Source organism: Mobula hypostoma, chromosome 20 (genome assembly GCF_963921235.1).
Source record: "Mobula hypostoma chromosome 20, sMobHyp1.1, whole genome shotgun sequence".
Classification (NCBI taxonomy): domain Eukaryota; kingdom Metazoa; phylum Chordata; class Chondrichthyes; order Myliobatiformes; family Myliobatidae; genus Mobula; species Mobula hypostoma.
Genome location: NC_086116.1, coordinates 1138426 through 1152166, shown reverse-complemented (window position 1 = coordinate 1152166; position 13741 = coordinate 1138426). Strand labels below are relative to the sequence as shown.

The 13741-nt window shown below is 46.6% G+C and overlaps 1 protein-coding gene across 1 annotated transcript in view; it reads left to right on the top strand.

The window, feature by feature from the left end:
* LOC134359584 (dynein axonemal heavy chain 3-like) overlaps positions 1–13741 on the top strand; it is a 542314-nt gene that overhangs the window by 506321 nt on the left and 22252 nt on the right. Inside the window, exons 67-69 of the mRNA XM_063073083.1 lie at positions 2270–2362; positions 4259–4357; positions 13527–13709. Of these exons, the coding sequence (XP_062929153.1) occupies positions 2270–2362; positions 4259–4357; positions 13527–13709 (375 nt within the window). The remainder of the gene's footprint in view (positions 1–2269; positions 2363–4258; positions 4358–13526; positions 13710–13741) is intronic.

The window sequence follows — 13741 nt, the reverse complement described above, 5'->3', positions numbered from 1 at the left end:
AGTGCTCCCGATGTGGCCTTTTATATATTGGCAAGACCCGACGCAGACTGGGAGACCACTTTGCTGAACACCTACGGTCTGTCCGTCAGAGAAAGCAGGATCTCCCAGTGGCCACACATTTTAATTCCACATCCCATTCCCATTCTGATATGTCTATCCACGGCCTCCTCTACTGTAAAGATGAAGCCACACTCAGGTTGGAGGAACAACACCTTATATTCCGTATGGGTAGCCTCCAACCTGATGGCATGAACATCGACTTCTCTAACTTCCGCTAATGCCCCACCTCCCCCTCGTACCCCATCTGTTACTTATTTTTATACACACATTCTTTCTCTCAGTCTCCTTTTTCTCCCTCTGTCCCTCTGAATATACCTCTTGCCCATCCTCTGGGTTCCCCCCCCCGACTTGTCTTTCTTCCCGGACCTCCTGTCCCATGATCCTCTCGTATCCCTTTTGCCTATCACCTGTCCAGCTCTTGGCTCCATCCCTCCCCCTCCTGTCTTCTCCTATCATTTTGGATCTCCCCCTCCCCCTCCAACTTTCAAATCACTTACTCACTCTTCCTTCAGTTAGTCCTGACGAAGGGTCTCGGTCTGAAACGTCGACTGCACCTCTTCCTAGAGATGCTGCCTGGCCTGCTGCGTTCACCAGCAACTTTTAGGTGTGTTACTAAAATGTTGCCTGGGTTTCATCTCCTAAGTTACAGAGAAAGGTTAAACAAGTTAGGTCTTTATTCTTTGGAGCATAGAAGGTTGAGGGGGGACTTGATAGAGGTGTTTAAAATTATGAGGGGGATTGATAGAGTTGATGTGGATAGGCTTTTTCCATTGAGAATGGGGGAGATTCAAACAAGAGGACATGAGTTGAGAGTTAAAGGGCAAAAGTTTAGTGGTACCATGAGGGGGAGCTTCTTTACTCAGAGAGTGGTAGCTGTGTGGAACGAGCTTCCAGCAGAAGTGGTTGAGGCAGGTTCGATGTTGTCATTCAAAGTTAAATTGGATAGATATATGGACAGGAAGGGAACGGAGGGTTATGGACCGAGTGCAGGTCGGTGAGACTAGGTGAGAGTAAGAGTTCGGCACAGACTAAAAGGGTCGGCATGTCCTGTTTCCATGCTGTAATTGTTATATGTTATAGACTGGGGAGAGGATAGGTGGAGATTGGCAGGTGAGATTGGGGAGAGGATAGGTGGAGATTGGCAGGTGAGATTGGGGAGAGGATAGGTGGAGATTGGTAGGTGAGATTGGGGAAGAGAGTATGTGGAGATTGGCAGATGAGATTGGAGAGAGGGTGTGTGGAGATTGGCAGGTGAGATTGGAGAGAGGGTATATGGAGATTGGCAGGTGAGATTGGGGAGAGGATATGTTGAGATTGCCAGGGGAGATTGGGGAAGAGGGTATGTGGAGATTGGTAGGTGAGATTGGGGAAGAGAGTTTGTGGAGATTGGCAATAGGTGGAGATTGCCAGGGGAGATTGGGGAAGAGGGTATGTGGAGATTGGCAGGTGAGATTGGGGAGAGGGTATGTGGAGATTGGCAGGTGAGATTGGGGAGAGGGTATGTGGAGATTGGCAGGTGAGGTTGGGGAGAGGGTATGTGGAGATTGGCAGGTGAGATTGGAGAGAGGGTGTGTGGAGATTGGCAGGTGAGATTGGAGAGAGGGTATATGGAGATTGGCAGGTGAGATTGGGGAGAGGATAGAGGTGAGGTTGGGGAGAGGGTATGTGGAGATTGGCAGGTGAGATTGGGGAGAGGATAGGTGGAGATTGCCAGGGGAGATTGGGGAAGAGGGTATGTGGAGATTGGCAGGTGAGGTTGGGGAGAGGGTATGTGGAGATTGGCAGGTGAGATTGGGGAGAGGGTATATGGAGATTGGCAGGTGAGATTGGGGAGAGGATAGGTGGAGATTGGCAGGTGAGATTGGGGAGAGGATATGTTGAGATTGCCAGGGGAGATTGGGGAAGAGGGTATGTGGAGATTGGCAGGTGAGGTTGGAGAGAGGGTATGTGGAGATTGGTTGGTGAGATCAAGAAGAGGACACGGGCAAATTGACAGGTAGATTGTGCAAATCAAGGAGAGGGTTTGTGGAGATTGGATGTTAAGCTCGGGGAGAGGGTTTGTGGAGATTGGCTGGTGAGATCAGGAACAGGACGTGGGGAGATTGACAAGTAATCCCCGATCTGCAGCAAACAATGAACCGTGTTGATGTCTCTGACTGCCACCTTTCCTTGAACTGCACACATTGAAGAAAACTTTCTTTGCCCACAGGTCTTTGGGTTGCATGAAAATGCAAATATAACGAAAGCACAAAAGGAGACCCAGGAGCTGTTCGATGGGATCCTGACCACGCTGCCCAGAGAGGTGAGTGGTCCCATGTCTCTGACTGCAGCCCATGACTACATGACACCTGACCCCACACCTTTCTCTCTGGCCACTCTGTGCTCCCGGTTACCTTCCTCCATCAACTGACCACCATCTGTCCCTGTGCTCTGACCAGAGACTCGGTGTGAGACAATCAACAGTCAACCTCTCCACTCGGCTCCAGCAACAGAGGTGGGAGAGAAGTGTACCATCTTCATTTTCAAAAGAAGTCTGTACAAAGTAATAAAGAGAGAGAACTGGTGAAACTTTCTCAAAGGGTAGATGGAGACCACTCGCCTGAGCTGAGAATGTCAGTCTGAAGTGCTGATCGAACACACCGTAGGATGTGTTCTCAGCCCTTCAAGCCTGCCTACCATTTATACTTTATACTTTATTGTCGCCAAACAATTGATACTAGAACGTACAATCATCACAGCGATATTTGATTCTGCACTTCCCGCTCCCTGGATTACAAATATTAAATATTAAAAATAGTAAAAATAGTAAAAATTAGTAAATATAAAAATTTAAATTATAAATCATAAATAGAAAATAGAAAAATGGAAAGTAAAGTAGTGCAAAAAAACCAAGAAACAGGTCCAGATATTTGGAGGGTACGGCCCAGATCCGGGTCAGGAACCGTTCGGCAGTCTTATCACAGTTGGAAAGAAGCTGTTCCCAAATCTGGCCATACAAGTCTTCAAGCTCCTGAGCCTTGTCCCGGAGGGAAGAGGGACGAAAAGTGTGTTGGCTGGGTGGGTCGTGTCCTTGATTATCCTGGCAGCACTGCTCCGACAGCGTGCAGTGTAAAGTGAGTCCACAGACGGAAGATTGGTTTGTGTGATGTGCTGCGCCGTGTTCACGATCTACTACAGCTTCTTTCGGTCTTGGACAGGACAACTTCCATACCAGGTTGTGATGCACCCTAGAAGAATGCTTTCCATGGTGGATCTATAAAAATTAGTGAGGGTTTTAGGGGACAGGCCAAATTTCTTTAGTTTTCTCAGGAAGTAAAGGTGCTGGTGGGCCTTCTTGGCAGTGAACTCTGCTTGGTTGGACCAAGTCAGGTCATTTGTGATATTGACCCCGAGGAACTTAAAGCTTTTGACCTGTTCCACTTGTGCACCACCGATGTAAACTGGGTCGTGCAGTCTGCTACTCCTTCTGAAGTCAACAACCAATTCCTACGTCTTGCTGACGTTGAGGGATAAGGTTATTGTCTTCGCACCATACCACCAGGTTCTTAATTTCCTCTCTGTACTCAAGCTCATCATTACCTGAGGTACGGCCTACAATTGTGGTGTCATCAGCAAACTTATATATTGAGTTTGATGGAAACTTGGCTACACAATCATGGGTGTACAGTGAGTACAGCAGGGGGCTGAGTACACAACCTTGAGGGGCACCAGTGCTCAGAGTGATCGTAGAGGAGAGCTTGTTCCCTATTTTTATGGCCTGGGTCCTGTCTGTGAGGAAGTTGAAGATCCAGCTGCAGATCTGAGTGCTAAGGCCCAGGTTCCGGAGCTTAGGAATCAGTTTATTTGGAATGGCGGTATTAAAGGCAGAGCTGTAGTCAATGAAAAGGAGCCTTACGTATGTTTCTTTATTCTTCATTTAGTGTGACTGCCCCTGTCCTCTTCCACTTTCCTCCCACTTCCCCATCATAGATATTCCAAAATTGGATCTGCTTCCACTTTTAGTATTTTCCGTGCTCCCAACTCGGTCACAGCCCTCTGAGAATCAGCCCCTCCATCCTGACGCAACTGTGAAGAGAAGTTTGCTTGTTGCTGTACCCAGGACTACACCTCCAATGGGCAGCCTCAAAAGGGGAGCGCGTTACTTTGTCTGCTAGCTGGTTGGGCTTTGATAATGATCTCCAGTTTACTTCTGCTGTAGGTAAGCGGAGGAGACAGATCCGCAAGCGAGATCGTCCAGGAACTGGCCATGGACATCCTGTCCAAACTACCTCCTGACTTTGAAATTGAAGATGTCATGGTGAGGAACTGTGCTACTGGACTTTTCAAAGTGTCAATGCCTGAGGTTCTTAGCTGGGAAGGGTCACTAAAATGAAATGGTTAACCTGGAATGGTTGCAAACCTTCGCCCTCTGAAGCTTGAAAAAGTTCCTCCTTGTCACAGTTCTTGTATTCTGAGCATCTCTGCATAGCCCAGTCCTTCTTGGTGTGCCAGACCCGTCACCCAGGGAACTGGAACTGCTGTTTGACAGGGATCATTGCTGGGGAGTCTCTCGTTTACAGTCTATACCCCTGGTCTCTCCAGACCTGCATCAGAAACACCACAGGGGTGAGTGGGTGGGGTAGTGTACGAGTGTTCCTGAGCAAAAGAAGGACAAGTGTACACCTCTTCTCTGGCATTGTGTGGATGTGCAATTGCGTGCATGTTGGGGTCCATTGAATGCGTTAGGCTGGAGTACTCATGTGTATATCGGGCTGGAATACTCACACGCGTGTGTATTAGGGTACAGTGTGTGTGCATGTCAGCATGAGGTTTGTGTGCCAGCATGGGTGGGGATGTGCTAAGGTGGATTGTGTGTGTGTGTATGTGTGTGTGTGTATGTGTGTGTGTGTGTGTGTGTGTGTGTGTGTGTGTGTGTGTGTGTGCATACCTGTGCTCCTGTGTTAGGGTAGGCCGTGTGTATGCTAGGTTAGTGTGTGTTAGGGTGGGGTGAATGCATGTGTGTGTAAATGTGTTAGGGTGGGGTGTGGGTAAAAATTGGGTCTAGTAGGGTGGGGTGAATGCCTGCGAACGACATGAAGGAAATCTGCAAGTCGAACCTGACCAGAGGGCTTAAAAAGAGGATCTTCTAGCAGTCATAGGGTCCATTCTCACGTACGGATGCGAGACGTGGACACTCACCAAGACGATGCGAAAGTCTCTAGATGGTTGCTATACACGAATGCTCCGGATGGCTCTTGACGTGAGTTGGCAACAGCACATGATGAACGTTGAGCTCTATGACGACCTACCGATGCTCACCACTAAAATCAAGGCGAGAAGACTGCAACTAGTGGGGCACTGTCTATGCCACCCTGAGCTACTTGCCAGCCTAGTCATCATATGGGAGCCCAAGCACGGGAGGATGAACCCTGGGCACCCTCCCAAGACTATGGTCAACACGCTCCTAGAAGACAGCGGTGCAGCTCATGTAGATGAACTGAACACACTGATGAGGGAGAGGGAGAAGTGGAGAGTCTGTCATCGTGCCCGACGCCGGCTCCCTAGGCCTGAGTCGATGTAGTAATGCCTGCGAATGTGGACAGGGTGGGCAGGAGGGATGTCAGTACTGAGACAAACCGTGTCAGTTTAAATTAACCCAACCCCCACACTATTCACCGTCCTGAGGACAGCCCCTCTGAATGAGGAAGGGTTCCCTGACATCGCTCTCGAGTTGCCAGACCAGATTATGGGAATAAGACCCCTTTACTAAGCACTTGATTTTTTGCCTAATCTGTTAAACTGTTTATTTTTCATTAACTACTAGCAAATTATCATTGACCAGTGCTGACTATGACCAACCACTGTTGACTATTACAGTTTACCACTGACTACTGTGCCCATCACTGAACACCGGTAACTCCCTCTGAACTCCCCAGATCATCTCGGTAAAACCATAAGGAAAATAGCAGAATTAGGGGATTTGGCCCGTTCAGTTTTCTGCTTCATGTCAGCATAGCTGATCCATTTCTCCTCTCAAACCCATTTTCTTGGCTTCTCCCCGTAAGCTTCCATGCCCAGACTAATCAAGAATGTAACAACCTTTGCCTTAAATATACCCAGTGACTTGGCCTCCACAGCTGCCTGTGGCAACAAATTCCACACATTCGCGACCCTCTGGCTGAAGAAATTCCTGCTCATCTCAGTTCCAAATGGATATCCCTCTATTCTGAGACTGTGCCCTCTGATCCCAGATTACCTCAGTATAGAAAACATCCTCTCCACATCCACTCTGTCTAGGCCTTTCAACTTCCAATAGGTTTCACTGAGATACCCCCTCATTCTTATAAATTCCAGTGACTATAGGCCGAGAGCCATCAAAAGCACCTCATACGATAACCTTGTGTCCTGACGAAGGGTCTCGGCCTGAAACGTCGACTGCGCCTCTTCCTAGAGATGCTGCCTGGCCTGCTGCGTTCACCAGCAACTTTGATGTGTGTTGCACATACGATAACCCTTTAATTCCCAAAATCATGCTCATGAATCGCCCTCTGAAACCTCTCCGATGTCAGCATATCATTTCCCGGATAAGGGGCCCAAAACTGCTCTCAGTCTCTCAGTACTCCAAGTGAAGCCTCTCCAGTACTTTATAAAGCCTCGCTTGGAGTATACATCCTTGCTTTTATATTCTAGTCTTCTCAAAATGAATGCTAACATTGCATTTGGCTTCCTTACCACTGACTTAACCTGCAAATTAATCTTTAAGGAGTCCTGCACACAGGCTTGCATCTCAGATTTTTGAATTTTCTCCCTGTTTGGAAAGTAGTCTACACCTTTATCCCTTCTACCAAAGTGCATGACCATATACTTCTCTACACAGTATTCCAACTATCACTTCTTTGCCCATTTTCCCAATCTGTCTGCCCTTCTGCAGACTCCCTGCTTCCCGCCCCTCCAAATATCTTTGTATCGTCTGCAAATTAGGCTACAAAACCATCAATTCCATCAGCCAAATCATTGACATGTAACGTGAAAAGAAGTAGTCCCCAAACATCGATTCCTGTGGAACATCACTAGTTACTGACAGCCAATCGGAAAAGGCTCCCTTTATTCCCTCTTTGCCTCGTGCCAATCAGCCAATTCTCTATCCATGCTAGTATCTTTCCTGTAATACCATGGGTTCTTATCTTGTTAAGAAACCTCATGTCAAAAGCCTTCTGAAAATCCAAGTACATATCATCTACCAATTCTCGTTTGTCTACCCTACTTATTATTTCTTCCAAGAATTTCAACAGGTTTGTCAGGCAAGTTTTTCCCTTAAGGAAGCTGTACTGACTTTGGCCTATTTTATCATGTGCCTCCAAGGACCCTGAGACCTCATCCTTAACAATTAACTCCAACATCTTCCCAACCACTGAGGTCAGGCTAACTGGTCTGTAATTTCCTTTCTTCTGCCTCCCTCCCTTCTTGAAGAGTGGAATGGCATTTGCAATTTTCCATTTCTCCAGAGCCATTCCAAAACCTAGTGATTCTTGAGAGTTCGTTATTAATACTTCCGCAATCACTTCAGCCACCTCTTTCTGCCATCTGGTTCAGGTGACTTGTCTACCATCAGATCTTTCAGCCTCCTGAGCACTTTCTCCATAGCAATAGCAACTGCACTCACTTCTGCCCCCAACACTCTTGAATTTCTGACACTCTGTTAGTGTCTTCCACAGTAAAGAGATGCAAAACATTTATTTAGTTCATCCGCCATTTCCTTGTTCCCATTACTATCTCTACAGTGTCATTTTCCAGCAGTCCAATATCTACCCTCACCTCTCTTTTACTCTTTATACATCTGAAAACTATTTTGGTATCCTCTTTGATATTATTGGCAAGCTTGCCTTGATATTTCATCTTTTCCCTTCTTGTGGCTTTTTAGTTGCCTTCTGTTGTTATTAAAAGCTTCACAATCATCTAACTTCCCATTATTTTATCATCCTGCCTTTAGAATATTCTTCTTCTTCTTTGGGATATATCTATCCTGAGCCTCTGTTCTGCCATCATCCCTGCCAGTGTTCTTTTCCAATCAATTTTGGTCAACTCCTCTCTCCTGCCTCTAATTCCCTTTACTCTACTGTAATATTGATACATCTGACTTTAGCTTCTCCCTCTGAAATTGAAGGGCGAAGTTTATCATATTACGATCTCTGTCTCCTAAGGGTTCTTTACCTCAAGCTCCCTAATCAAATCGGTTCTTTACAGACCCCAATCCAGAATAGCCTTTCCTCTGGTGGGCTCAACCACAAGCTGTTCTAAAAAGCCATCTCACAGACATTCTACAAATTCTCTCTTGGGATCCAATACCATTCTGATTTTCCCAATCTACCTGCCTATTGAAATCCCCCACATTGTAACATTGCCCTTTTGACATATCTTTCTATCTCCCACATCTTGTATATAACCATATATAACTCAATCAGGGTCTTTTTACCATTGCAGTTTCATAACTCTTCCAACCCTATGTCACCTCTTTCTAAGGATTTGATTTCATTTTTTACCAACAGAGCTACCCCACCCCCTCTGCCTACCTGCCTGTCAGAGAGCACTACAACACAGAAGCTGCACTACATGTTGTCAGAGAGAACTAAAACACAGAGACAGGCCCTTCAGCCTTCTGCCTAGTACCATCTGACCAGCACCTGGACCAGAGCCCTCCATACTCCTTCCATCCATGTATTTATCCAAACTTCTCTTGATCAAACCCACATCCACGACTTCCACAGACAGCTCATTCCACACTCACACTACCCTCATTTTCCGTTAAATATTTAACCTTTTACCTTTAACCAATGACCTCTAGTTCTAGTCTCACCGAACCTCTGAGGAAAAGCCTGTTTGCATTTACCCTGTCTGTATCCTCATAATTTTGTATGCCTCCATCAAATCTCCCCTCATTCTCCTACACTTCAGGGAAAAATGTCCTAACCTATTCAAACTTTCCCTGAATGTTTTCTGTACTTTTTCAGTCTTACTGATATGTTTCATGCGATGTTATGTTATGTCCTATGGACATGTGGTCGATGTTTAGAGATCTCTTGCGGGATGTAAGGGATAAATTTGTACCGGTGAGGAAGGTAAAGAATGGTAGGGTGAAGGAACCATGGGTGACAAGTGAGGTGGAAAATCTAGTCAGGAGGAAGAAGGCAGCATACATGAGGTTTAGGAAGCAAGGATCAGCTGGGTCTATTGAGGAATATAGGGAAGCAAGAAAGGAGCTTAAGAAGGGGCTGAGAAGAGCAAGAAGGGGGCATGAGAAGGCCTTGGCGAGTAGGGTAAAGGAAAACCCCAAGGCATTCTTCAATTATGTGAAGAAAAGAAGGATGACAGGAGTGAAGGTAGGACCGATTAGAGATAAAGATGGGAAGATGTGCCTGGAGGCTGTGGAAGTGAGCAAGGTCCTCAATGAATACTTCTCTTCGGTATTCACTAATGAGAGGGAACTTGATGATGGTGAGGACAATATGAGTGAGGTTGATGTTCTGGAGCATGTTGATATTAAGGGAGAGGAGGTGTTGGAGTTGTTAAAATACATTAGGACAGATAAGTCCCCGGGGCCTGACGGAATATTCCCCAGGCTGCTCCATGAGGCGAGAGAAGAGAATGCTCAGCCTCTGGCTAGGATCTTTATGTCCTCGTTGTCCATGGGAATGGTACCGGAGGATTGGAGGGAGGCGAATGTTGTTCCCTTGTTCAAAAAGGTAGTAGGGATAGTCCGGGTAATTATAGACCAGTGAGCCTTACGTCTGTGGTGGGAAAGCTGTTGGAAAAGGTTCTTAGAGATAGAATCTATAGGCATTTAGAGAATCATGGTTTGATCAGGGACAGTCAGCATGGCTTTGTGAAGGGCAGATCGTGTCTAACAAGCCTGATAGAGTTCTTTGAGGAGGTGACCAGGCATATAGATGAGGGCAGTGCAGTGGATGTGATATATATGGATTTTAGTAAGGCATTTGACAAGGTTCCACACGGTAGGCTTATTCAGAAAGTTAGAAGGCATGGGATCCAGGGAAGTTTGGCCAGGTGGTTTCAGAATTGGCTTGCCTTCAGAAGGCAGAGGGTGGTGGTGGAGGGAGTACATTCAGATTGGAGGATTGTGACTAGTGGTGTCCCACAAGGATCGGTTCTGGGACCTCTACTTTTTGTGATTTTTATTAATGACCTGGATGTGGGGGTAGAAGGGTGGGTTGGCAAGTTTGCAGACGACACAAAGGTTGGTGGTGTTGTGGATGGTGTAGAGGATTGTCAAAGATTGCAGACATTGATAGGATGCAGAAGTGGGCTGAGAAGTGGCAGATGGAGTTCAACCCGGAGAAGTGTAAGGTGGTACACTTTGGAAGGACAAACTCTAAGACAGAGTACAAAGTAAATGGCAGGATACTTGGTAGTGTGGAGGAGCAGAGGGATCTGGGGGTACATGTCCACAGATCCCTGAAAGTTGCCTCACAGGTGGATAGGGTAGTTAAGAAAGCTTATGGGGTGTTAGCTTTCATAAGTCGAGGGATAGAGTTTAAGAGTCGCGATGTAATGATGCAGCGCTATAAAACTCTGGTTAGGCCACACTTGGAGTACTGTGTCCAGTTCTGGCCACCTCACTATAGGAAGGATGTGGAAGCATTGGAAAGGTTACAGAGGAGATTTACCAGGATGCTGCCTGGTTTCTAGAGTATGCATTATGATCAGAGATTAAGGGAGCTAGGGCTGTACTCTTTGGAGAGAAGGAGGATGAGAGGAGACATGATAGAGGTGTACAAGATAATAAGAGAAATAGATAGAGTGGACAGCCAGCGCCTCTTCCCCAGGGCACCACTGCTCAACACAAGAGGACATGGCTTTAAGGTAAGGGGTGGGAAGTTCAAGGGGGATATTAGAGGAAGGTTTTTTACTCAGAGAGTGGTTGGTGCGTGGAATGCACTGCCTGAGTCAGTGGTTGAGGCAGATACACTAGTGATGTTTAAGAGTCTACTAGATAGGTGTATGGAGGAATCTAAGGTGGGGGGCTTATATGGGAGGCAGGGTTTAAGGGTCGGCACAGCATTGTGGGCCAAAGGGCCTGGACTGTGCTGTACTATTCTATGTTCTATATGCAGGTAGGTGCCTCACTAATGTCTTGTACAACTTCAGTGTAACATCGTAATTCCTGTTCTCAGTACTTTAGTTTTTGAAGGCCAACATACTGAAAGCTCCCTACTACCCTATCTACCTGTGATACCACCTTCATAGGGCATAGGAGCAGAATCAGGCCATTTGCTCTATCGAGTCTACTCCACCATTCATTCATAGCTGATTTATTATTCCTCTCAACCTCATTTTCCTGCCTTCTCCCTGTAATCTTTGACATCCTTACTAATCAAGAATCTATCAACCTCCTTTCAAGGAATTATGGACCTGTATTTGTTGATTCCAGGGATGAAGGGGTTAACCTATGAGGAGCGATTGAGTCACCTGGGACTATACTCTCTGGAATTCAGAAGAATGAGAGGGGATCTTATGGAAACATACAAAATTTTGAAAGGGATAGTTAAGATAGAAATAGGAAAGTTGTTTCCATTGGTAGGTGAGACTAGAACTAGGGGACATTGCCTCAAGATTCAGGGGCGAAGATTTAGGACGGAGATTAGGAGAAACTGTTTTTCCCAGAGACTGGTGAATCTGTGGAATTCTCTGCCCAGGGAAGCAGTTGAGGCTTCTTCACTAAATATACTTAAGATTCAGTTAGGTAGATTTCTATGTAGTAGGGGAATTAAGGGTTATGGGGGAAAGGCAGATAGATGGAGCTGAGTTTACAGACAGATCAGCCTCGATGGGCCGGATAGCCTACTCCTGCTCCTACTTCTTATGTTCTTATTTCCAGATCCCTTTGTTCTACCACACTCCTCAGTGCCCTACCATTCACTGTGTAAGACCTACCCTGTTTGGTCCTATTGAAGTGCAAAACCTCTCACTTGTCTGCATTAAATTCCATCCACTGTTTGTCAGCCCATTTTTCCAGCTGATGCAGATCCTGCTGCATGCTTTGGTAGTCTTCCTCATTGTCCACTACACCCCAAATCTTGGTGTCATCCACAAATTTGCTGATCCAGTTAACTACATTATCATCCAGATCATTGATATAGGTGACAAACGACAATGGATCCAACACTGAGCAACTCTCTACTACCACCTTCTGGTTTCTCTGCTAACCAAAGTTGAATCCAGTTCACTACTTCATCCTGAATGTCAAACAACTGAACCAGCTTTCCATGCAGGACTCTGCTAAAGTCCATGTAGACAACACCCACTGCCTTACCCGCTGAGCTCCTCCAACATTTTGTATGTCATCTCTGACTTTCCTTCATCAACTTTCCTGATAATTTCCTCGAAAAACTCTCCAGACTACCACACACAAAGCCATATTGACTATCCCTAACCAGGCCCCGTCTACACAAAAACTTATCTACCTGGCCCCTTAGAAAATGTTCCAATAATTTACCCAATTCTGATGTCAGGGTCACTGGCCTATAATTTCATGGTTTATTCTTGGAACCTTTCTTGGACAACCCTCAGTGACTGGTGATTACTGAGCAGGATAAGCCTCTCCGGGTCAGAGACATATGCAGGAACTCTGTCCCAGCCCTTTCCCAGACTGTCTGTGCAAAGACTGTCTTCAGTATGTCCACACCAGAGGGCCAATGGAGCCAACCTTTGGCTAGTCTGCTCTGCACTGCAGAGTGAGGTGAAGGAGCAGGTGAATGCACAGTCAGACACTGCCTTCATCTAGATGACACCATTTGCTGGAGTTTACAGAAAGTGGATGTTGGGAGGGGTGGGGTGGTGGTTTTTGAAGATAGAGAAACCTATCTGTCTGTGGTGGGGGTGGTTTCAAGATCAGTTTAGTGGGTTAAGCCCTTTCAGATGATGCTCTGTTCCCAGCTGTAGAGTATTACACCACAGATTATTATTATTATTATTATTATAATGATTATGAGGATAGGCAGTCCCCTTTTATTGTCATTTAGTAATGCATGCATTAAGCTAATCTAGACCATTCAGCCCACCAAGTCAATCATGACTGATTTTTTTTACTCTATGTTCCTGCCTTCTCCCTGTAGCCCTAAACCCCCTTATCAGTCAAGAACCTCTCAATCTCTGTCGTAGATACACCGATAACCTGGCCTCCACAGGCTTCTGCGGCAATTGAGCACACATTCAGCACCGCTGGCTGAAGAAATTCCTCCTCATCTCGGTTCTGAAGGGATGTGCCTGTACTCTGAGGCTGCTCCCTCAGATCCTGGGCTCTGCCATTCTCTAGGTTGCTCATGGTACACCTAGTCCCAGCTGCACTGGGCTCTCCTGCAGCGCGAGGTGGAAGCCGGCTGTGGAGAGGGTGTATGCTAGCTCAGCACAGAGGTATCAGAGCCCGCCTTGCCTGCCCTCCCTGCTGACACTGAGATGTAATTCCCCCTCAGGGCCGGTTCCCCATCAGTTATGGAGAGTCGATGAACACGGTTCTGATCCAGGAGCTGTCGCGCTTTAACCTCCTGCTCTCTGTGGTCAGAGACAGCCTGACAGACATCAGCAGAGCTACCCGCGGCCTGGCTCTCTCATCCACCCAGCTGGAAGCCATGTTTGACAGTATGCTTGTGGGCAAGGTACGTATGTCACCCTGGGGCCGTCGTGTAAG